General features: G+C 33.8%; 1 protein-coding gene across 1 annotated transcript in view; it reads left to right on the top strand.

The window, feature by feature from the left end:
• The window catches only part of geko (olfaction protein geko), a 43,863-nt gene that overhangs the window by 13,509 nt on the left and 2,554 nt on the right, over window positions 1–27,800 (top strand). Inside the window, exon 3 of the mRNA XM_089639919.1 lies at window positions 19,982–20,114. Within this exon, the coding sequence (XP_089496045.1) occupies window positions 19,982–20,114 (133 nt within the window). The remainder of the gene's footprint in view (window positions 1–19,981; window positions 20,115–27,800) is intronic.

The following is a 27,800-nucleotide window of genomic DNA, read 5'->3' on the forward strand; positions in this document are numbered from 1 at the left end:
GCCAATCATTGACTTGGAAATAATTATCGATACTATTCTTCACACTTTCTTTCATTTGAGTGATTGTTATTACTTATTATAAAAACAAATTGCGCCGAAAGACTTGTCTGCATCGCCGGCTAAACATCAAGCAAAAACTACGGAAGTTATAAATAATAACGCAGCCCTGCATGAAAAAAAGTAAGAGCAATGAGGTAACACGCCAGATAGTATAAGATATTATGAATAGTTTATTTTCGCCTTTGTTATAAAAGGACAATGAATTTTAACAGATTTATTTATGTAAGATTAATGAATGCATACAAAGCTGCAGTTTCAACGTTCAAAGTTCCAGCGAAGTTGAATATATCGGCTTTTACAAAATAAATCATTAAAATTAGCACTTCGCACCTCTTCAAATTGAAGGCGAATGAATATATTTAAACTAATAAAATAAATTTAACCTAGGTAACCATGCATTGCGAAATATGTTATTTTAAAAAGGGAAATATAGCAACATAGCGTGTTTGTCCATGGAAGAAAAAAAACAATAAATAAAAACAAATTGTGTTTTCTATCTTCATATTATTTAATCAATAAATATTGAAACAATGAGTTTATAAATCGACTTTGTTTCTATAAAAATTGAAGGGCAACATTCTATATAGAATTGAAAGAAGATTCCTTGCTGATGAACAGATCATTGAAGCTTCCTGTGCTGAACACAAACAAGAATAGGTTTTTAGAATCTTTTTTTTCCCTAAAAAACAAATTTGTGAAAGGCAAGAAAGTTAAAGTGAAGAATACGGTAAATCTTAATTATATAACAAGAGTTATAACCTGAAACCAAATCACACCAGCGGAGTTAGTTTATAGTGTAGTGCGGATAAGCCAAATGGAGTGAAAAGATTGATAAATTATATAAAATATGCTTCCGCGTATTTTGCAAGAAGTTCTTGGTTCCTGCAAGACGAATGTGTAAAACATTCTTTAAAGTTATTCTTTTTTTTAAAAGTTACTGTTAAAAATGTGGCTACATGACCATTACCTAATAAAATATTAGTCATTCAGAAAATAAATGAACACGTGTTTACGCAGGTGTCCTTGTCCGAATAGATGGAATGAACCAGATGCGAAAGTATTATTATTTTAATATAACGTATTCGTGCTTTACTGATATTTGTAAAATCATTCGTTATATGCGTTTAAACGAAATGACGTTATTAATGAAATGAAAAACTGCACTATATAAATGTTATTATTATGTCTCTAGTTCCGTTTTTAACGGGAATCAAATAATTTGATCAGATTTTTAATAAAACAATATTTCATATCATTAAATTTCCTAAGTGCGGTTAAGAGGTTCTGGGTTTAAAAGTGGTGTTGGGTTCATCAGTGGGTCTTGAACTATAAATAGTCCGGTATCACAAAATTTGACCAGTTTTTTTGTGTCTGAATTTCTACAAAGCTTTCAAAAAATTCCAAAAAGCTACAAAGCTTTGAAATTTCCAAAAAGCTGTGTAACAATAATACGACGTGTTTGTTACCATATCAAATGTTTTGTGAGAAAAAGATTTCCATTAAAAGGAGTAAATTTTTTGGCGAAGCATTAATATCGCATTATTTATCTAAAAAAATATTTCAAGATATTGCTATGAATTTACAGATATAATGCGAACACTTTTTTATGATCAGTCAACTTCCATAGCTAACGAGGTGTATCAATTTCACCGAAGATTGTGCAACCGTTTGGTAGAGGAAGTAAACATAAAGAAAAATAAAAAAAACCTTGACATTTGGAGGTGGTAAAGTTAAGATGAATGATTCGTACTTTCACCGTGCAAGTTGTAAGTACGCGTAATTAGAATGATTCATATTCAGCAATGTTCATGGCACTTTGGCAGAATCATCATTGTGACTGATGCGTAATTAACATAGCATCTTACGTCATGTTTTTACTTCCGTTCTTGACCACGGAACATGATTTTGAAATATACGTGCTGAACGTATCTTTTTAGATTGGCGGTCGTCCTGAAATTCATTTAATCCTATAATTACAATTAATTTATATACCCAATACCCCAAGTAAGGTTACTTCGCAATCTCCCTCTTCCTTCCACACCCCACTTTTTTAATTTTTTTTATTTATTTATTACGTGTTAATTATTTAACATTATAAATGATAACAATATGCAGACTTATATATTTTTTTTTTTTCGTTATTATTCTACTACTCCATAAGTTGAGCTCCAGGAGCTCGCGTTTATGGGAGGAGTATTTACCTTTAGTTCTAATGATTTTTTAAACAATAATAAAAAACTTATGATTTAAATACAAACATAATATTAAAACTCTGAAACTACTACTAATGGGAAATACATACACAAACATTCACAAAAAACTGATCACAGCCTGGATCAAAAAACAAGATATCCATTTTATACAAAACATTATAACACCAAACCAAACATAATCATTGATGAATGTGTATGTATGTATGTATGCATGTGTTTACTTATATGTGTGTATGCATGCATATATATATGTATTTATACATGGGTGTATATATATATATGTGCGTATAAATAAATATTTTTTTTCCTTTTTTCTTTAAATAACAATGTACAATAACCATTTAAAAAAAAATAATAATTTAAAATCTCAACTTACACTTATATAAGAAAATTTAACCGATACACATAAATACATGTACCATTTAATCATAACCACGTAAACACCTCAGCACAGGTTCTCCCAGTGAGGTGTTCACTAAACATATAACATTATCCACCACAGTGTCACCTACTCAAACCTACCTCACACCCAGCATAAAACACCATATTAACAACAGTTCTAAATTTATGTATTATATACAAATGTAAATATTTGGTAGACACTGTAATGTATGTATAGAAATAAATAAATAAAAAAACATAGGTACACAAATTATAAAAGTGTGTTTTTAAAGATAATTAAAATAATATATCTTTTTACAGATTAAGTAAGCGTGAGAAAAATAAGGGAACAATATATAAGGAACACAAATTAGAAAATTAGTTTTTTAAAGACAATTAAAATAATATATCTTTTTACAGATTAAGTAAGCGTAACAAAATTAAGGGTACAATATATCAGGTACACAAATTAGAAAAATATTTTTTTAAAGACAATTAAATTTTTTTTTTTTTTTACAGATTGAGTAAGTGTAAGAAAATTAGGAGTACAATATATCACTATCCAATTTTAGGGACTCAATTAACTTTTTGAATTGTTCATAATTCACAGTTTCGGATACAGTAATTTTATTTTATTTTTGGACTTACTTCAGCGTCACAACATTCTCAAACAATTGGAATGCAATTGCCCGCGCCCGTTTAGGACTTTTATTTTTTATTTTTTTTATAACACTTTTTTATTTAACAAAATAGGTAGACCAACAAAGCTGTCACATGCCAGCTTGTCTGCAGGATCCACCGAATCAAAATATCTTAAGTCTATGTCTATAACATTGTATGATTATGTGTACATGAGTAAGTCTTATTTCTAAGTAGGTACATTTCACAGATTTTATTTTATTGCAGACATTCGCAAAATATATTTCTAACGAGCAATTGTAAATAGATAATTTATCTAATGCACCTCACTAAAAACAAAGAGTTTGGGAATTTATATTAAGGTGTTCAAAGGTACATGGATTGATCATTTATTAACCACAGTTTTATGATTTTAGGGCAGGGTCTCTCATTATTCACAATTTGTAAGTTTTTATTTAGTTTGTTGAAGATCACAGGTATTAAGTATTCAAGAGTACGGCCTCCATACTTATTTAAAATTCGAGGAGTTTTTAGCCCGTTTCCTTCTGTAAATTTTGTGTTGTGCCCGTGTACCAGTGGTTTTTTGTAAAGCTTTCTCCCGCATTGTCCATAATAGTAATATACCAGAGGAGACCTTTTATTGGAAGTAGGCTCTCTGCACCGTACAGCATTTTAAGATTTTTTCTTTGTTTTTAAATGTTTGGTGTGACTATTTTTTTATTATTGCTTCTGTGCGGAATCACGCAAACAGGGCACTGCATCCCAAACCGGTATCTGATAGTATTATTGTCTTAGTGACTGAACAGTTTAGGATTGTTGTAAATGGAAGTGGTGCCCTCTGTTATTAAAAAAAACCTTTGAAGTTTTTAAACCCCGGCAACGGGTTTTCTTCTTTGCTGATTTAGACTGGTCCATAAGTGCTCTTCACCGACTCCTGTCTCCGGTCTCCACTCTTCTCCAGTCCCCGGGCTTTCTAATCCCACTCTAATATTAGCCGGAGCAGTCAGTCCATATTTTCCTCGATCTGCCTCTCTCTAGGACGTATACACTGGAGTACCCACTTGGACTGAGCATGATCTATGCATTTTGCGCAAAAATGTGCTAATTAAGCCTCTTCTTTTTTGGTTAGTCACCACCCACGCCTTATTTATAATAAATAGCCTCAGTTCATAAAAAAAAAACAAATTAATCAATACTGAAGAAATATTTGCTGATGTATATGCTGTAACCAGTTATTCGTTTAAATCTGAAAAATTCACAAATTTGCATTCACGATAGATTTAAAAAATATCTTGAATTTTAAAAGCATTTGCTTTGTGGCTGCCGTGCCCACTTGTCTTAATCAATATTGCACTTCTGAAAAATAGACGAGTTTTTTTTCATTTGGCTGTGATTTAATAAATGGTGCTAATTAACAACTTTTTTTCATAACTGAGAAAAGAGACAGATTTTGTAAAAACCTTGACTGTGTTATGCTGCATTATTGACGGCAGAATTTTTTCTTGATGATGGAGGATTTCATCAAGGTCATTGAACAAAAAATAGCTAAAACGCATAGACATATGAATATTAGTAGACCTGCCCTAAGTGATTAAAAGCGTATTATCCCCACTCCCCATACCGGTTCCATTGGAACCGGCTGTGCTGGCGTATGGCCTCAAGTGAAATTTGAAAACGTGACGTCATCATTCTTGTGCGAACTATGGTCGAGGCATCATCGGTTCATTTTACGAAATAACACGGCAAAATGTTGACTTGTACTATGAAAACTTGTAAAAATAGATGTGAAAAAGAGAATAAACCCAATTGTCGTATTACATTCCATATATAAGCATTATTTTACTTTATTTTAAGCATATTCACATCATACAATATGGATCAGTTGTAGAAACATGTCTGGACGCGAAACACAAAGCTGGTTGGTTGCTGGGAAGTAAATTATGAACATTTATAAAAGTGTCTTAACTAAATACTTAAACGAAATATTCGACTCTGAAAATACAACCGAATTTTTTTGCCGAATTTGGACTTCGCAAATTTGTTCATAACGTGGCGAGTAATTTGCGCTCCCATGTAAAAATGTATATTCATTCAAAAGCAGATTTTACTTTTAAGAAGTAAATGGTGATATTATAATGCGAGATGCCTATTTACTGTCAGATTGATTTATTGACGAATCACAGTCAGCCTCACGCCCTTCGTTCTTCAACAGTTGATTTTACCCCTCGCCGTTATCTTCTCGTCTATTAATTCCTATGTCTGTGCTAAAACGGTTTATTTATTTACTAACGGAAATCGTCCAAATTGCAAAATAATAACACGAATAAAGTAAAATGAAAAATACAGGAGTAGACAAAGGTACGTGAAAGCAAAGACATATGGTAGATATAATATAAGAAAATAAAGTGACAAGTCGAATCAAGTCAAGACTACGCCGTGGGTCAGGACAACAGGACACTTATATTATTCCGTCACTTGTTTAGCGACTGGCAAAAATCATTCAGACTTATCCCAAAAAAGTTAAGGTTTTGACTTGAGTTGACCAGTCTACACATTCTGGACAATGGTGAATAATATCCATAATTTATCGAATGATGGTTGAGGAAGAGCAGTTCATTATTTCTGAGTCTTTGCGAGGGGATATTGAAGGGAATGAGTTGCATTAGAGTGGGTGAATCAATAATACCAATTATAATTTTGAAGAAGCAAATGAGGTCATTTCTTTCCCGACGGACTTCCAAAGGAGAGAGGTTTAGAGTTAGTTCAATTTCATCATATGAGTATTTGCCTTTTTCTAAACCTAGCTTCCTAGCAATCCCTCTTAAGAACCGATGTTGAACAGATTCAATGCGTCGAATGTGGACAGCATAAAAAGGAAACCGAATAACACAAGCATATTCAAGATGGGGGCGAACCAAGGAGCAGTAAAGAGTTCTAAGGGTATTTACGTTTTTGAAGTCCTATGATACTATGGTAATCCAGATTTACAGTGCTCTCAATCCCATTTTAATTTCTGACGAGATATAATACAGTTTATATGAATACTTTCAAATTTTTTCTCATTTCTAATCTTTGTACTTAATCTACATACCTACCAAAAGAAAATTTCAGGTTAGATTATTTTTAGATAATAATATCTATAATGTTGTTTTCAAAGAATTACCAAAAAAAGAATGAACTAATTATAAAATGTTACATTTAACCTTATTTTTCTTATGACATTGAATTTTGAGTTTATTCCATGGTACCTACACGAAGAAAAATTACTAATACTTATTGAATATTGGCAATTTATTGAGAATCTCCTCAAATTATTCGTAATCCGATTAAATTGGGGATTGTAGGACCTTAAAGAATGAATTGATTGAATTCCTAATAAAATTTTAGTAAGACACAAATGCATTATCACGATGTCGGAACACGTGTTTTTAATTCTAATATTTTCGTATTTCGTCATTGTATATTATCAACAAAAATGCAAATGCATGAACATGTGTTCCGATATATTATGAATTTACTAAAAGTTTAAAAGGACACGGCCGGCAATCCCGTTTTTAACCAGATTACCAATAATTTAGTAAATTAGATATTTAATAAATTAGTAATACTCATTTTTCTCTGTGTACTTTTTATTGTAGAAAGGTAATATTGCCCAAATATATCAACCACATCAGGTTTTATGCAACGATTTCAAAGTTTGCTTGAAATTGGAGTTGTCCACAGGACCAAGTCTAGCAATTCCCGACTGACTGTGAACTTCATATATAATTGTGATATTTTCCCTACCTAAGATAAAAAAAATATCCTGTGTTTAATAAAATATCAATACCTTATGTACCCTTGATCAGTGTCATGTAAAAAAACTCCCAATATCCTGTGTATAATAAAATATCAATACCTTATGTACCCTTGATCAGTCTCATGTAAAATAACTCCCAATATCCTGTGTATAATACAATATCACCTTATGTACCCTTGATCAGTGTCATGTAAAAAAACTCTGGACCATAAGTTCTGAAAGGCACCAAAATAAATTGACACCGTTTCAATCGAAATGAGATCAATCCCTTCCTTTCAAAATACAAAGCAATCAATAGCAGATGATCGTAAACACGGCGTGACCTCTTTTCGTGAGTATTATAAACCAGTCTTAAGTTTTTGGTCCACGGCATTTCCTCTGTAACCATTCCGGAATAAATAAAAAAAGATTACGTCTTTATTACCGCCTTATTTTGGCCAGAATTACGTAAGGCAGTCGGGCCCAATTGGATACTTTCTCTTGATGCATTACCATAATACTGCCGGTTAGAACGGAACGCGGAAGAAGTAGGTAACAGGTAATCTTGCTTTTGCGTTATGTAATACAACTGTTTTCAGTATTGACGTGTGGATGATATGTCGACCATAAATTTGACGCGACACGGTTTTGAATATTAAAAAATGATGTCTTTTAGTCAGGTTACCCACGTGTTCATTAACCCAGATCAAAACGTAATGGAATCCTACAACATTAATGCTGTGTATCACCAGTGTTTGTTAACCCAGATCAAAACGTAATGGAATCCTACAACATTACTGCTGTGTATCACCAGACTGCTATTACGCCAGTTCTACCAATATATATTTTTAATGAGACTTTCCGAGGCGATGATGAAGAGCGATTGTTACCTCTTCGCGAAGTTGTTGACAACTAACTAACTGACTTTCTCAACCACTCCTTTTTTAATCCATTCGCTATACATGCCCATCTAAGCGTCCTTTTTTAAATCTTTCTAATAACGCTTAAATCAGCCAAACCTTCTTTGCAGATACTCACATATCTCTATCATCTCTCATCAGATCTCATTTCTACAGCTGTCAGTCAAAAAAGATCAATTAAATTTATGAAAAATTACTATGTATTGTACTCGGTAGCAAGTTAACATATTACTACATACCTAGTCTTACAGGCATGTTGTTAACGCGGACTGTGTAAAATACGTAAAGCAATATTTCAAATTGGATTGCATATTGTTACATAAGATTGCATAAGACACTAAACTTAACATTTTGAGATCAGCATGTACATTTGTGGGTAATGAAATTAACGAGCACCTTTTTCACGGAGACTTAATACATAACCATTACCATCGAACCACAAATTGATACATTGGTAAAATAGTCTCTAAAAAACAAGGCCAAGTAACCCAACGTGCTTTAAGTTGATCCATTTTCTTTTTTTCTTAAATAATTTATAAAGAACTGAGAAACATTTGTCTGACCCGTGAAAATATGTTCGTCTTCAGTTATATTGTGATGTATGGAATCCAGAGATGTGCTGTATTTCAAATAAATCCATTTCAAATGGAAATGCAAAATGGGTATTTTCCATTATGCATTTTAAATGCTTTTCTCAATGCATTTTCCATTTTAAATGCTTTTTTGCAACATTCTTCCTACTATCTCCACTCATCTTTTTTTCATAAGCCCCAAATATCAGTCGGTCCTCAACCTCGCTATGCGAGATAATTTACATTTGTCAAGTTGCTCCCTGGTAAGAGCCCTGGCAATTGAGAGATACCATTACAAAAAATACTGATTCAAATACTGAACATGGGGCCATGACGCTGTAATATTAAATGTTAGATAGCAGTTTCTATGTTTTTTACGTTGGCAACAAAAGTCCCGCGCAAAATTTTGTGGTTTCATAATCTGTAGTCGTGGTGTTTTTGGATTTACCATCATGTAATATGTTTGTTCTACATTGATGTCCATTATTAAATGACAAAATTGTTTAAAAATTATTTTAATTTAATTATTTTAATTTTTTGACCTGAGAAACCATTTTGCATTTTCAATGCATTTTGAAAATAGGTATTTTGCATTTTGCATTTGAAATGCTTTTCTAAAAACCATTTTGCATTTTCAAATGGAAAAGTTTTGACCCATTTCCATTTTGCATTTCAAATGGTTTTTGGTACCCATTTTGCACATCTCTGATGGAATCCAATGGTTCGGACAGTGACATCCACGCTGAATACCTGCTCCTGTATTGTCTAAGCTACAAACAAGTTATACGATTAGGAAACCACAATGGTAGATAGGTACTCTCAGTATCGCGCTGGTAAAGATCACCATTCAGAATCGGACATTGCTTTAAATAGCTTTGAAAATTTTGAAAAGTTTGTTCTGATTAGTACCAAGAGTGTGATTTGAATAGTAGAAGATGTCGGGAGCGCCCGCGGAATATCTCTGCACTGGAATGAGATACGGAGTCGAACTAATGCGACATACGACTAATAACGGGAGTATTAGTAGAGTCTCAAATATTTATATTTAGAGCGATCTCTATGGATATACATAAGTTATTTAAATTTAACATTAATAAAAACAGAACCTTCCCATTAAAATATTTTACGTTAAATAGTTTGAAAACTTTATAAAACCCTTTTCAATTATAAAATTAGCTGTAGGCACCAGATTATATTTATCTAGACTCTAGACGATGAATTAGTAACTTCCCGTTCGTTCATCAGAAATAATTACAATAAACACAACGGATTTTCGATATTCCTGGCGTGCTTGGGCAAAGACGACCGTGGGTCCGTCCATTACGCCGCGCCACGCGCCCAATATTATTTTACACGTCTTCATCACTTATGTCGTCAAGAACCGCGCGTCGCATAATTTTGTGCACGGCTGCTTCACTTATGTTGTTAAGATTCTGGCTTTATTTTAGGGTATAGTTACGTCTTAAATTCGATGTAATATAGTTTTTTAACAGTAACATTGAGGTATAGAATAGTGAATGTTGGAAGAAGTCGAGAAAGACATTGCGGGGTTTACTAGTTTTATATAAAAAGGATTCCCTTCTTGGGTGGTATAAATATGACGCGCATTAAGTTTGACCAAGTGTAAATATTCGTGCAGACAATCAACATTGAGCATTGTGTGCATCAGTATGCGATATATGTTTAATATCACTGTTTTATTATACCATGCATTAGTATACTTCAATCACCAACACGTGGAGATTATAATAAAACGAAAATTAAAACACGATGAATAAAACATTTCCTATAAATGTCAAACTCCTCATGGACATCGTATAATATTAATTCACACAGACTTGAATTAATTCACTCTTAATTACAGTTATAAAAAACTACTAAGAATGCTTATTTTAAACGAAAATTAGAAACAACAAATAGAAAAAGATACAGTCGCAATGAACCCTGGACCTCAGCCTTGCTGGGGCTTTAGACAAGACCAAATATTTTTTCTTATTTTTCTGTTTCAAATTTTTATTTGAGATCAGCTAAAAATCATGTCAAAACAAAAAATTCGAAGACAATAACTTTTTTTAGATTTTTTTAATTAATAAGTCTTTTTTAGCTAAAAATCTAGACATGCCATTTTTCGCACTCTATGTATTATCAAACTTTACTACTTTTGATTAACTTTGAGAAGAAACTGATATTTCTTGTAAACACTAAACTGAACAACAGGACATCATTAAAATCCCATTTCATCTAAAAAGAAACCTTAAGTATTAAGTTTTGACTCCAACCAGGAAGTTCGGTTTATGTTGTGATTTTTTGAAAATTTGCTTAATAAACTACCCACACTACTTGAAATATTAAAAAAACTATTGAATCTGTACAAAAAAAAAATTCTAAGATTGTTGTTATCATTTAAATTTGGACTAAGTTCCGTACTGCAGTCTTATGAGGAACGACTCCAATACTTCAACTTTACGACCCTGGATAAAAGAAGACAATTGCTGACTTAATATGTCTACACAAAATTATTCATGACAAGCTTGAAGCAACTCATTGTGTGAGCAATATTCTTATTAAAGTTCCTAATAGACATAATCTAAGGAATCAGAATATATTCCATCTAGAATTATTTAAGAACAATATTGCATACTTCAATCCATTGTCTAGAATGTGTCGTCTGTACAATTCTATTGAGTGTAATTACATAGATATATAGCAAATAGTCTCGCTTATTTTAAAAAGCAAATTAGCAATAGATTGTGAATATTTGTTTGTTTTTTGTTTTATTTACTCTATTTGTTTTCTGTTTTATTTTTGTTTCTTTTGTTTCTTGGATCATATATTTATCTGTATGTTTTGTTTTTGATATCTCTTTTTTTTCCTTTGCTCACGTTTTGCTGTTTATATTTTTTTGTTAATACATAGTGTATAATGACACTTAAACTGTGCATGATGTGAACATTTTTAAGTGGACTGTTGACATATAAGTTTTTTTGCAGCGCTTATCTAATGATTTTTTTTTCATGTTAATAGTCTATAAATGTTCCTAAACAATAAATAAATATTAAAAAATGATTTAAAAATTCAAATTTGTTGCATAATTTTACTACACAAACTGTACAAATTTTAAGAACATTTCTTCTTCATATATTCCAGACCTCTTCAAGACCCGCATTAATAAAACCCTTCCTGCTCTTGTGAGATGTCACATAAATAAAATAAAAAACTAATAGTTTAAAAAACAGTTTTTTGTGCCTCCTGTAAAATTTGATAAATGGAAGTTATGGATTATACCGATATTAAGTCGACATAAAGCCGACAATGTATGATTTTACTGTGATTTTGATCATCATAATTAATTATTTTTTTATTAAAATTTTTGGATTCTTGACAAATTTTACCAGTGTGCGTTTATGGGCGTAATTGGCGAGGTATACATCTGGCGTTCGGCTTTCTCTTATTGGTTTTCAAGTCTTGTCAAGTATTCTATAACCCATCCCAATATGCAGCGCCCCTTCCGAATTCTAAGGTCACCTGGACTATGAGATCGCCTTAAATATTCTCTGCAATTACTGAAAGTGTTTGGTTGAAGATATTCTTAGTTGTACAAAAATCACAGAACTTACCTTCGACATACTCTAGATTACACATAGAATGAATAAATTAATTTCGTTTTTCTCGTAACGGAAGTGAACAAGAGTTAATATTGTCGAAGCCAATTCGGGGGGTTAGGATCACAGGGGCCTAATTACAAAAATTGGTGTTTTGAGTTAAACTTGGTTTCGGAAAAACCTATTATCTCGTAATCTCGTAGATACAGCTTTAGATACAATTGGGCATATCAGTTGGATGTACGAGCATTCCAATTTTTATTTGCGTTTTTATTAACTATGTTTTGTAGATAGGCCCCTGTGATCCTAAACCCCCGAAGTATTTCTATGTCGCAATAAAATCTGTTTGGTATAATAATTTTAAAAGTAATAATTCACAATGTATCCTTCCACTTGGCTGCTGATGGCAAACTGCCTAATAAATCCTTTCTAACAATGTCTTATTTCTTGGCGTTCAGACTATTGATGTTGATGCATAATTTGTTCAAAATAAGTTCAATGATTTACAAAATTAATCACGGTAAGACCGGCGAAGGTAACAATTCTATTTTACAAGTTTCTCAAGGTGAGATAATGCCTTCCACTGTGATTGCCACGTGTCGAGCCAGTACACTTAATCTACGTGAAGTCGGGTCAGTTTTTTCTGGAACTTGATGCCAGTTCCGGTAGCCTTGAGGTTATGTACAACCTTTTTGATGGCTGCATCACAAGTTCAAGCAACAATAAGATGGTTACATGCTTTTTACACTTTTTGTTTTTTATTTTGCGGCATTCCGAATTAGTTAAATCATACTTATACTGAGCGCCCCTGAGGTGATAACTCACAAAAGCGGCGCTATAAAAATTGTCCAATATTATTATTATTATTATGTTTAATATTACGTTATCTTCAATTTTTATTATCGTAGCATTATATAGGTACATACCTCTCACTTATAAATGAGTTTCAAATTTTACTTATCTGATAAACAGCCATTTACCCTACATTAAAGGTTGCTTATCAGTTGTGTAAATTTTAAAACACGTTTATTAGTAAGGCCCCTGTTGTTGTCAAAAATATGTATGTGGAAATAGGTATCTCTCTGTGTCCTTTGCTATTAGGTCATAAGTTTTAAGAGATGTCACTAAAGTTATAAGTCTTGGTTGTATGTCACTGATACAGCGCCCCTGAGGTGATATTTCACAAAAGCGGCGCTATAAAAATCATCCAATAAATAAATGAAATACTGATAATTTATTAAAAATCAGGTGAAATTATTTGTTTTAGTGTTAAAAACGGGACTGCAGATTTTTGATGAATGAATTGACAGAGTTCCTAACAAAGTATCAGTTAAGGCGATGCACTACGTTGTGTAACATTTTAAATTGAGCCGCTATCAATAACAACCCTTACGTAGATGGCGATAATGTTTAAATTCCCGCTTAACACCATCCGCCTGTTTTGATTTATGCAAGAAAAAAACATGGCCCAAAAGTGCCTTTTATTTTATTTTGTGGATGTTCAGGCATAAATATTTAAAATTTTTTCGATAATTTTATAAATAACTTAATTTGCCACATTACACAATAAAATCATAACCGAAAATGGGTTCGTAAGTACGAGATTTTGAACTTTAAAGCAGTTTTCATAGGCCTTATACATAAAGACTTATCTAAGAAATACTCGATTATTTCAAAGGTCAAGATGTATTCTACTCAGCAGTATTTAATTAAAGCATCTGAAACATTTCTAAGCGACAAAATTTTCAAACCAAAAACACATGAGTTTGCATTACTACGTATGGCATCGCCTTAAAAGCGAATGTTTTATGAGGACATCGGAACACGTGTTTACACAAATATTGATATTGGTAATGACATACTGATATTGTCGCATTCCGTCATAATATTTATTCTCGATATATTCTGAATAATTTATAAGGTAATTGGCATGGAATCAATTTTTTAACAGGATCATTATTCTTCGTGTATAATTACTAGAATATAATTGTTAGTCCACCAATTAATGAAAGGTTTATAAAATGTTCAAACGAGTAATTGCATTTTAATTTTCGGATAAAGGAGTTTTATTCTGTGTCAAAACACCTGAGTGAAGGCAAAGGTTCTTATTGGATTTGAACAATCTAAAAGAGTAAGGAATTAATAATATGAGTTCTACTGCTCAGTCACACATTTTTGTAGGTTCTTGCCTATTCGGCAGTTCCGTTTGGTGGCGTAAGACTAAAAAAAACACCAACGCGTGGTAATAAGTATTAACCCATTTTTACATAATGTTATACAGAATGCCAGTTGTGCCAAACTCTAATGGTTATAAAATGCTGATTAGTGGTAGCTTACATACAAAAAACTAGAACGCCTTGAAGGAGATAAACAGGAATAGGCAATGGACTCCCGGAGATAACGACGGTATAAAATTATTATCCAAGCAGAAATACAAGTAATACGAGTATTCATAATTATTCATGAATAACAAGTCATGAAATGGTATTGGCAGCACTTAAAAATCTTAACAAAAAAGTTTATCGAAGCTGGATAATTGTTTCGTTAACAAAAAATATCTGGCAGAAAAACGTTAATGTTATCCGCCATCTCATTTCAAGAGTTTTATTAAAAGCAAATTCCACGTGCTTATATTGGTTGGATATTCCATATTAGCATTACTTATAACTAGAGACCATTCATAGCATAAACGATATTTTCGCAAATTAAAGCGATAAATGGTGTTTTTAGCGATTATAAAAAAATATTTTTTGTCGCTATAATCTTGTATTGACAGATCGTAGAACGAATATGACACACTCTACTGTAGAAACATGTGCCATGTTGAGTTTGAAGTGATTTTGCTAATTTAATTGTTTTTCCCCTCTTGCCGACTTTTATTCTTATTTGACGGTATCCTATTTAGCTATAAACGCTATGAAAACACAAAATTAAAGCTATTTTTTCAATAATTAATGCTAAATTTCATAAAAATTAAAGCTATGAATGAGTGTCTTTACTTATAATATAACCGGTAACCGTGCAACTCAGAACAGTGGCAATTCAACACACTTCAACAAACTCTTGAAAAGTGAAAAAAAGTCACGAAAAGTGATTTAAAAACAACTGGGTTTAACAGGTCACTTTCGGTTAGATTTATAGGACAGCTTTTTATGCTTTTAATGAATTTATATCACTTTTCAAAAGTGTGTTGAATTGCCACTGCTCTGAGTTGTCATGGAGTACTTGTGTCTACACGTGTCTACGCGTGTCTCATTTGCGCTCGCCTGACAACGTAAATCTTCATCCCATTTGAATTTCGTAATCATCGTGAAACGCAGTTTGTATTGGAAATTTAAGGTCCGATTAGCCAAATATTTGGATCACGAATATATTCAAAAGCAATATATTGTGTTCTTCTTTATTCTGTGCTTATAACTTATAACACCATTTTAATTGTAATTTTTTTTTAAATCCGGAGATCACAGGTTCAAATATTGGCACGGACAATAAAATAAAATAATAAAATTTTATTTCATTAATACCTGTTACCCTCCATAAGATCAGATATCCGATAAATATTGTAAATATTTAAATATATACTTCAGCGGCGCGTTCCAGAGCGGTAGGTATTTCAGTATAGTCCTGGCCAAAGACCACCAATTCGAATTGAAACGTTGCGTTTTTTAAAAACGTGTTTCCGCTTCCCAACCTGCTTCTTCCTCATGTCATCTCCTTCCCACTTCCTTCAGTCTCACAACATGCGACAATTGGAGATTCCGTAGTCGTACCCACTCCGGAAAGTTGCGAGAATTTTTTTTCTGTTTTTAAAGTATTATAAAAAATAAATACGAAGTATGTGCCGCTGAGTGCTACTAACATGCAACTCTATTACTTGACGAGATGATTACTTTAACCATGTTTGATGGTGAATCATTGAGGTTAGTTGAATTTGCATCATATTAAATATGCAAACTGCGTAAAATACAACTTGTGAAATCCCCACCAAGGGTTTGTTGACCTGCTCGAGGTGTAACTGTTTATTTCGAGATGAAAATCCAATATCGGAAGGCATATATTATTAAGTACGTTGTTTTTCCTTAATTTTAGTATGCGAAATACGCTAGCAGTGGCTGTGCTCAAATCCGCCACAATTATAATAATAATAATAATACCTGGATGACTTGTATAGCGCCGTTTCTGTGCAAAAACACCTCAAGGGCGCTGTACAAACTTATAATACATTTCTACAGTGATCTATGTTATTACTTAACTATTTATGGAGAAAATATACAATACAATACTTACCTGGTAGGTCACTTGAGATTAACACTTAATTCAAATTATCTAATTGTTTGTTGGCGAAATTTAGATACATGATTTAGGACTCAATTGAAAAATTGAATATAACTGGACTTTCTCTTAGGATGGGTATATTTAATTTAAGGGTACGACAGCTTAAAAAGGTAAGTTTTTAGTTAAGACCTGAATTCTGTTGGACTTGTTATGGATCTTAGTTCCGGAGGCAGTTTATTCCAAGCCTTCGGCCCAGATGCTCCGAAAGCGCGATCACCAAACTAGTATTCGGCTTGCGCATAGGTTCCATCAGTCTGCCTACAGCTGATGATGTTGCTGATCTAAGCGTTGACTGCCTCAGACCAGTGTTTTCCGGGAAGCATAGTTCAGAGATGTAGGGTGGGGCCATTTCATTGATGGATTTAAACACCATCCAGCACAGTTTGTACTGGATTCTTTGAGGGCACTTGAGCCAGTGAAGGTTACGAAGGTGTTCTGAAATGTGCGAATATTTAGAAACCCCGGTTATGAGCCGTGCTGCTGAATTAAACACTGATTGAAGTTTGTCAATTTGATATTTTGGAAGGCTGGCATAAATGCCGTTGCAGTAATCGAGACGTGAGACTACGTAAGAGTCTGTGGTGTTATGGTGTTATGTTTAACCCCTCCAGCGTTTAAGGGTCATATAAAACCGGGCAACCACATTTTATAAAAGTATTTTTTATCTATCTTCTTCTTTTTCTCAAATATTTATAATGGAATCCATTAATAAATTCCTAAAAATAACCAAAATCATTAATAGATATCTCGGACCGCTATCGTAACAATCGGCTTAACTTTAAAAATTATTTCTTATTTATTATGATGAGAACGTGGTAAAAGTGAAGGTAAAGTTTTCTTAAGAATTTCCCAAACAAAACAACGATGTTTTTGATGAAGCGCCCCTGAGGTGATATCTCACAAAAGCGGCGCTAAACAAATTGTCCAATACATAAATCGAGTTCTCTCAATTTTCTTATGAGAGTTATTGGAGTAAAAAATGAAGCAAAATGTGTAAAAAAATAATAATAAATAATAATATTAATATATGTATATGGCGCATTTGAAATACACAGAAAACATTGCAAACTGAACAAACGTGATGAATGTACAAATGTGGTTAAAAATTTGTTTTATTTTTATCATAAGGTTTCAAACAATAATCTAATCATATGTCGTAGGTAGGTAGCTGTTGGATCGTAAAAAAAAAAACAAAATGCTGGAGGTCTAGCACGGACGATCGATAAAGCCCATGTCAATATGATATTGACGATATCCGTCGTCTATGGTCAGTTAGCGATATTTGCGAGCACAGTCAGAATATGATTCCGACAGTCGGTAGACAAAAACCGCTGCTTTTAGCGCCGCCTCCAAGGTGTTGGATAATCTGTCAATATGCACAACTTTTTGTATAATGTGGTTCGTTATGTAAAATAACTGGCTTACTAATGAATAGAGGTGAAATAATCAAGCTCTTGGAACTGAAAGAAATCCAATACACGATCCATAGACTTAATTAATTCATCTAAGACGCGATCAATTGATTCCGTTCCAGCTTGGAGAAACAAAAGTTATTAGTTATGACTAAAGAGCTCATGGACTAATTAACTCCCTTTTTAGTGTCAAAAAGTACATGCAGATTGCGGATGTATGTATATTTTTAAAGTTATTATTTGAAATCGAAATTTTCAATTAATTAGTATGTTTACTTTTACGTGGCCTTCTGACATCACTAGTGGTGTCAGAGTTTGTCGATTTATAATTTATTGCATTATCAATATCTGCCTGGCTATCAACAACGCGACTGTGCTCAAAAATTGGCATGAAATCATTAAATTAAGCCTTTCTACCGTATCTATCGGCATACCTTTCCTTAGTGTCTTGCGTAAGTTTATACAAGCTGATTTTACTTCGATCGGATTATTCGATAAGCACGTTATATTAATCTGTGTCGATGTATCATACAACCAGTTTGAAACGTTAAAAAAAAACAAACTACAAATAGGCGATCTACTCAACCTTGGAAATATAAAATAATACAAAGCATATCCTGATAGTTAACATTGCTTCGTACTTCAACTAGACGTGCACGGGTGGAAAAAACCTATAAGGAAGTTTAATGCTCACTTAAGGTGTTTTATTTTTTCAATCGGTAAGGTGTTGAATAAGAACAATGCTTCTTAATTCAAATGACCCATTATTAACGGCATTATTTATTTGAAATGTTACATCCTCTCTAAAAAAACTTGGTGTAAATTTTACGCGGCGCGTAAGCTCAGAACAGTGAAATCATTACTTTTCTTTTATTAAAACGGTCTTAAACCAGACTCAAGGCCGGCTTTACCACACAAGCATTGAATGGGCGTTTGAGAATCTAATTAGTAAGACGGTCAGTGTTTTCCTATAAGGAATACAAGGGGACAATATAAATTGAATATTTAAATAGAATACGCAAAAAATCTATTTTAAGCGAAGCCGTGTAGTATCTATCAGCAGTAGGTAAGTAAAAGAATACGTACTTTTTCTTACAAGAGGAATCCTAGATATTACGTTGTAATCAAATCCCGTATGTAGTTACCAACAATTACATTTTTTCGTCTTGACATTAATTTAAATCTTTCTTCTTGTTTCTGTTTGCAAAAAGTAGATATGGATATAACGCGGCGTTAATTCATTTAAGGCTTCTAGTTAGCCATGAGGCAGTCGCTGCCTGTTAATGGCACTACCATTCACTTTCCGTTTTGCTTCGAGATACTCGCAATCTTTTTGATTCTAACAAAGCGATTCGTGTATCTATATTATTACATTATTACAAGCAATTTAAGATTTCCAAGAATTTGCTAATTTTAATGCTTTCAGAATGGCAGCCATCTGAACCGAAAAAAGTGGCCTAACTATAAGGTTAAGTTTGGTAGTAACGGATTCTCGCAAGCGTAATTCGTAATACAATAAACTTACCGACATTCCATCCTATGAAGTCTTATATGAAAATTTCTGGATTATACAATAAAATTGTCTAGTTTATAAAACTTGCGTTATTTTGAAACCAATCTCCTTTCTTCACCTGTTACACAACCCTGATTGATTGAGTATAAGAGAGACACCTGATGTTTTTAAAGAATTTTTTTTTCTGATGAATTTTATTTTTTGAACTACTTATGTATGTACTTTGAACTCGATCTGTAGATTATTCATCGTGTACCCAAACTAATTAATTTAGTTCAAGCCAAATTCCTGATTAATAAAACCCGAACCGCATGCTTCTTTACAATCAAAATACACGTTTAATTTTTCTCACGGGTTAGATATGTTTGTTTCTAATTTATTTTATTTTTATCTTGTTTTTTTTCTAATGCCAATGATTTGATTGATTGTATATTTATTACGATTCTAAATATACCGTTGATCTTTGCTGTCTTGTCCTTTTTTGAAATTGACGATCAGAACTAATATGTTCCTGCTTCTGAATGTTCCTAATGGAAGCAAATTATTCTTGTTACAGGTGGTCAGAGCAGGTCGGAGGTCATAGCCACCATAAAGAACGCCTGCCTCCCGAAACTGATTTGTGAGCTGAGTGCCGGTGCAGCCAAGCGGAAGCTATCAGAGAGCGAGACTTCTCTACTGAAACTCATCAGGTAGGGACCAATTCTAATGTTATAAGTTCTCCTAGTAATAAAGTTATCAAATATCAGTTTCGAATTCATCTTATAATTGGAGCCACACAATAATTTATGGTGCCTGGTAGATGAGATAAAGTCATGCAGAGTTTTGACCAAATACAGACTGTTCCCTTGCTTTGTCTGGGATGAAGCTATGTGCGGGAGGTATGTGCCAGTGCAAGCCGCCAATAAACGCGTGTGAACAACTAATAAATCACGCCCTTTCTGCGTCTGGCCAAAGACGTGCGCACCTTATTTTGCGCGCGGTCTAGCTTTACCAACGTATTGCTTGAAGGGCCTTCAACAACAAAGTTTTGTTTTTAAGTTCGACGATTCCGATGGGAAGGAATCAAAGATAGTCAAACAGTAAACAGGTTTCTCAGTAATAAGCCTACAGGGAGAAGTAGTAAGATCTGAATTTATCCATTTCGTATTGATCAATTTTCTTGATAGTCAATCTACTTCTTATTTGCGCCACGCCTGATTAAAGTCCCCCTAAAATATATAAATTGCTTTGTTCCCTGCATGGGATCCAAGGGAGTAACAGTCCCTCGAAATGTACCTACCTTGCGTGACTTATTAATTTATTAACAAAATTAGAAGATGGATGTGTATTTTAGTATTTTTCTCAAATACGATACAGCAAAAAATTTATTGCTTAAATTTTTTTTAAACATCGTCGTGCATTTCCAAACGACTTTGCCCTTATAGACGTTGCAGTCCTATTTTGTACCAAGGACTTTATATATTGTAGATAGTCATTTATTACGATTTCCAACTACTCTTCAGCCACTTTCACGCATATTCATTAATACAGTTTGTTAGTGCATTGAACTGACCTGCTCGCCCTTGATAACCGCATACTTTCAATGTGTTTTATCCGTATCTTTGAATTATATGTTCCCGTCCCTTGAATATCATGAATCACTATTAGCAAGAAACCGCGCGAAATTAAGGGTCTCACCAAAATCGTTCACCAATACTACATACCTACTGCTAATCGCAACTACGTTCAGCGGCGACCGGTCATTTTTTCTACCCTCACACTAAACCTTTAACTTTCATTGGCTTCGCTGCTTTGGTAGTTCACGCATTTTGTCCGTAGCTCTGCCACGGTGGGCGCCGTTCCATGCCATACCTTCTTTTGATTCTACAAATCGATGGGATGTCCCTGCCTGGCACACGTGGTGCCTTTATTTTCGGTCTTCTGAAAGCGCTTAGTTTCCTGCACTGTTCACTGCACCACCCCTGAGATAGCGGTAGAAGTGAAATAGGAGGTTCCCTCCGACCCTGATCTCCATTTCTCTTGTGGTCTTTACAACTATAGTGAATTAATAAATCCCCAGGGTTCTTCAGAAATCTGTTCTCCACTATCCCACCGTCTTAGGAGTTACGTCTGGCCATTGTGTTGCCGGGGACGGTATGAAGGGTTCGTAGGACTACTTTCCTGTCACACTTCTCACTATCTCTCATTGGGGCTGTCTGTGGTACGCCAGAAGCAAAGGCTGTGCATGTGTTGTTCACTGTCATGGAAACGTGTTTATATTTGCTTTTTCTTTATTATTCCTTTCTATGTTCCTTCTTTATAAATGTTGTCTCTCCACTAGCTTTATAAACAAGAACAAACTGCCTTTGATCATAAAACTTAAACTTCTTGGTATATATAAATGTATGTTGTGACGTGTAGAGATATTCAAGGGCTTCTAGAATCATTTAATAGTAACTTCGTTTAAAAAAAAAATAAAGGGGTCTAATCGGTCGAATCTACGAATCCATTCAAAGAAAACTTTAAAAAAATCAAAAGACAGATGAAAACATACAAAATATATTGGCAACTCACGCTTTTGGCACTTTGTTTCTTATTTATGAGAATTAAGGAATAATAACCGTTAATCCTGTATTATTTTATCATCAATCTCACAATTTTTTTTTAAAACAGCATTCTATACAATAAACACTTTAATCAAATTCCGCGAACAACTTTAGGGTTTGTTTAACATTAAATTACATTAAATCTAAAAGTTTAATGATTATAAAATGTGATAAGGACATTACTTAAGTACCGAATCATGGTTTTAAATAATCTGACTAGAATTTTAAAGTATCGCATTAAAATAAACTCGGATATTCATTGCAAATCGTTAGCTAAATCTACCGGAAAAGTAAATAAATGTAAATAAAAACCAGTTTTTCAAGCGCGTGGATCCTATTAAACCATTATGTTTATGTTTTTTTTATATGAGTGGTTCGATGGCATCTCGGATTTGGGAGTTTTGTGCCTTCCAGTGCTGTGGGTGCCTTCCAGGCGATGGGTACGACCCGCCACCCAGTAGGTGGGCAAACACTCCCGCCGCCAAGACCTAGACAAACCTCACCCCATGAAACCGGCCACCCCTGCTAAGTTACCAAACGTAGCGAACCAATTGAGGGACCTATGGTAGGAGTGTTGATTAAATGGTTCCCGGGGTAGCGGTATACATATTTGCCTTCCAAATTGTATTATCTGAATTGAAAGTGAAAAAAGGTTTATTTTTACTTTTTCCGCTCCAACCAATAAGGAGGCTAGGATTCAAATTTTACTGGTTTTAATCTGCGCACTGTTGCTTTGAGCTTAATTTAGCCGCCGGCGCCGTAGCGAAAACGTCATCTAATGACAGTTAACAACAACACCGTACCGATAAAAGAACCGATGTGTCAATTTGAATTTTATCCGGAGTTATAATTAGCTCAATCTTATACGAGTACCTGTGAATTCCTCCACCATACGAGCGCTACCAAAATAACCATATTATAGAACGTCACAACCAACTCTTCCGTAAGTCACATTGGCGAATACCTATCTTTTTGGTTCAGCGAACAGAGCGTTAATTTACACGGACACATACTTGCCTAGATTATAACCATTATAATCTAACCCATGTGTCGATAGTCTACGCGAATATCGCACAATTTGTATAAAATATATTTTTTTAATACTTGTATTAATATGTTGTAAACGACTCTATCAACTCGATGAACCTACAACCTCTTAGTTTGGAGATAAAGAATTAGCAATCTGCCACAAAGGTTGATTGTATCGGATAGGATAGGTACAATCCAAACGCACTTGTTTCATTGGACTGTCCAGAGTTTCATTACGTTTGACTGATTACCTAAGTTTCTTGGTCTCACAGCTATTAATGGGAGAGTAAAATATTGTTGAGGGAAAGCTATTTAAACTACAGAGGAAAAGTAAACAGCTCACGAGAAGGATTCATTTTATAAATTCCTACACCATCTTAGTGCTTTTCCATTTATTTTCAAATATTGTCAACATCACTACAACCTACTAATGTATTAAAGCATTTAGGTATATTATAGGTGTGGCATATAACTTTATCGGAATAACATTTAGAGAAACAGGTTGTTGCATTGTTTACTAGGCGCGCATTTAGCACAACGCAAAAACAAACTTATACGGTATCTTATTATCAAATCAATATCGGGAACTTAACTGTTTATATAAGTACCTTTATTTGTATACCATAGGAAATAGTCGTGTGTCTATCTTGGCGTCTGAATATTCTTATAAATATAACTAAATATTACGCGAGAACGCGGAAGGAAATATTCTTACGCATTTAATGTAGACTTTCTCTGACTTGTGATTTATTTTCTTCTGTTCGTTACACAAAAGAAATATGTTTACGTAACACCTTAAATAATCATAGTGAGTTGAATACATTTACAATTCGGTAAACGAAGTTTATAAAAACTACCAACTAGCGCAGACCCGTGAAAAATCACGGGATAGTATATTGTAGAATTTGAGAAGTTGAAAGTATTTATTTAAAAAAACACCTGCCACAGGATCACATCTTTCCAAAATACGATCAAAAAATTTACCTTTCGAATGAATACAGTTAGTAATCTGAAAATTTCCTCATCTGTCAAAAATGTATACCAAAGATATTTCACGGATTTCAAATATAATATTATTGATTCATTTTAGCAGGTAGGTAGGTAGGTACTTACTTTACTGCTTGGCTGAATGCAATTTCGAAATCAAAGCAAATCCTAGTTATAGAGGTCATTGAACCGTCACCACTGAAATATTATTATACAATAGGAGTCATCAATATCATAATAAATTTGAAATTTTTCTGTATTATGAAGAAAAATATGAATATATTGCGTAATCTTAATAATTCTCAAGACATTTGCTTAGACCTAACCTAACCGATGTTACTTTCGTTGATTTCAGTCGAGTTTATCAATTTTATTTCAATGATTATAAGTTTATTTATTAATATTATTCATTTTACGCCCGTAGAGCTTTTACATAGTATAATTTTGACAAGTTGCATAATTTAGGACAAACAGAAAAAAATAATAAAAATTAGATTACAATAAACAAAAAATTACAATAAACATACGAATGTATCTGTTAAGAACAAAAATAAAATTCCATCACATAATTATCGAGTACAGCAGTAGTAGGAGAGGAGAGTTTCCCACTATCGGGTATTTGCCCAATGCCGTGTACTCAATTTATGGTGTACCCATTGACCAAATACTACATCAATGGGTGTACCCCAATATGTCGGTACTGACGCCGACTGGAGTATACGTATCGATCGGCGAGACGACACAACGATCTGTCCATGGTGGATTGCGACGTGACGATCTTACCATGGTGGATTGCGACGCGACGATCTGTATATGGTGGAGTGCGACGCGACGATCTTACCATGGTGGATTGCGACGCGACGATCTGACAATGGTGGATTGTGACGCGACGATCTTACCATGGTGGATTGCAACGCGACGATCTTACCGTAGTGGATTGCGACGCGACGATCTGACCATGGTGGATTGCGACGCTACAATCTGACAATGGTGGATTGCGACGCGACGATTTTACCGTGGTGGATTGCGACGCGACGATCTGACCATGGTGGATTGCGACGCTACAATCTGACAATGGTGGAATGCAACGCGACGATCTTACCGTGGTGGATTGCGACGCGACGATCTGAACACGGTGGATTGCGACGTGACGATCTGACCATGGTGGATTGCGACGCTACAATATGACAATGGTGGATTGCGACGCGACGATCTTACCATGGTGGAGTGCGACGCGACGATCTTACCATGGTGGATTGTGACGCGACGATCTGACAATGGTGGGTTGTGACGCGAAGATCTTATCATCGTGGATTGCAACGCGACGATCTTACCGTAGTGGATTGCAACGCGACGATCTGACCATGGTGGATTGTGACGCGACGATCTTACCATGGTGGATTGCGACGCGACGATCTGAACACGGTGGATTGCGACGCGACGATCTGAACACGGTGGATTGCGACGCGACGATCTGACCATGGTGGATTGCGACGCTACAATCTGACAATGGTGGATTGCGACGCGACGATCTTACCGTGGTGGATTGCGACGCGACAATCTGACCACGGTGGATTGCGACGTGATGATCTGACAGTGTTGGATTGCGACGCGACGATCTTACCATTGTGACAGGTTAATTAAAAATTCGAATAAATGTTTATATATAGGCACATTTCTATTGTCGTATTTCGCTAACGAGCTAAGTGTTTTTATGATCAATATTGTTTTAAATAACAACCAGTGTGATAAAATTCACACATCGTGCATTATTTTGATTTGTCTTCGCAATATCTTCTCTTAGGTTTCTGTAGCTATTTGTATGAAAGTTTCGTGTTACGCTCAATTTTCGTGTTACCCAACAATTGGCGCTCTTAAGCATAGCGGCTGAATTATTTTCATCCAATAATCATGATAAACGTGTGAAGTTATGTGTTCATCCTAAAAAAATGTACCCGATAAATAGCCACTTTCCGCTGTATAAGGTGTCCGGGGGTAAAAAGATAAAGAACTTTTTCGTAATTTCAACGCTTTAAGGTAATTTTTAGTTTAAAAAAAATGGAATTGTTTTTATGGAGAAAAACATGTGGACAAATATATTTTGTGCGGGAAAAAACAATGGAATTTCCAAAAAGTTATATTTTACCTTATCACCTCCCGAAGTTAGCGCACTTTACCCCCGGACATCCTATATAGAGGTATGAATTTAAATTTTTCAATAAGAAAAATGAATTTTAAAACCGAGTTTTGAATTTTCGGATAAGACAGTTGAATTTCATGGAAAATCATTTTTCATGTAGATTAGTGGTTGGTCTAAAGCGTCGGGTTCCAACTGCGGCTCTTGATCATTTCACAAGCAATCATATTTAAAATGTAGATAACGATGAAAGTGTAAGAAACTTAAATATTTTCAATTTTTCAAACACAGTAAACTTATTTAGTGACACCATTTTTCTTCAAAATAAATAATCACTTAGTTTTAACCACTTTTTTTATTGTTTAGGAAACCAACTTGTTTCGTAACCAATGATTACTTCATCAGGGTATACTTAATAGCAAGTATGAACAAATATTTTCAAGTAATTTGTTACCCGAGAACATCTGTCTTTCCTTATCCGTAATTATTCCCAATAAAATCTACGTGTTAAAAATATAATGAATAATATAAATAGATTTATTTATTGAGTTGCCTTTCTAATACTAAACCTACTACTAAATCTACTTCTAAAAATCTAATTAAATATATGTCGATGAAAGAACGATTACATTTAGTATTGCAATAAATATATTTTCTCAAAATTAATATGAAGTCATTCTCCTAGACATAACCGATAACTTGAAGGCTAGTGATAGTTTGTTTTATTGACGTTTAATAGTTGGATTTTTATTTATTGGCCATTAATCAAGTGGCCTTTCCGTATTCATTCAATTCTGCTTTATATACAAATGTTCTCAATAAAATAATGGCGGATTATAAAATAATACATTTATTACGACATATAATACATATACGACATTTTAAGTATTTACGTACAATATTTTAGCGCCCACGAAAACGGCGCTTCGTAAAAAATCCAAAAATAATAATAATTATTCTTATTATTACCAAAGTGTGCCTCTAGGCGCCCGTGTACCCGCCCGCCTCCTTACATTGCAGGCCCACCCTCTCTTTTCACTACTTCTGGAGTTCCTCTACACAAGCAACATCATTTTTCAAAAAAAAAAATATTGTTAAAATCTTTACCTCTTTAAAAATGGAGATGAACCTTAATTAATCATTTAAAGCATTGCGGAATAGTAGGTATTGATTAAACTTGTGTTTTTTCTATTTTTACGTTTATTTTTTTATTTAGATGCCCATTGGGATTCAACATAGTATTTAAAAAATAATATAAGATTTCATAAAGCGCTTAAGTCCCCATGGACATAATAATAAAAAATAGTGAGGTAGTACTAGTAATAAGTGCGCAGTATGCTAAAGGATAAACAACAACCTAATAACCATATGTCATAAAAGCAATTTGAAATGTTTAATCTCAAATAATTATTACTTTTACTAAGGCTTTGCATCTAGATCCATTGGTTGAATGTTCAAAATCCGAATTTTTACAAATAAAAAATATTTCCGTATTCCTATATTAAATTTAAAGAAAAATAAATAAAACCACTCAAGTTCCATGTTTGCACCTTGCAAGAATGGAAGATCCTCCATCGCTTAAAATATATTCGTCGTTACTTTAAATAAATATACCTATGTTTAGTCACCAGATTTTA

This window comes from Hesperophylax consimilis, chromosome 15, assembly GCF_061612785.1.
Source record: "Hesperophylax consimilis isolate HC1 chromosome 15, BYU_Hcon_1.0, whole genome shotgun sequence".
NCBI classification, from domain to species: Eukaryota; Metazoa; Arthropoda; class Insecta; order Trichoptera; family Limnephilidae; genus Hesperophylax; species Hesperophylax consimilis.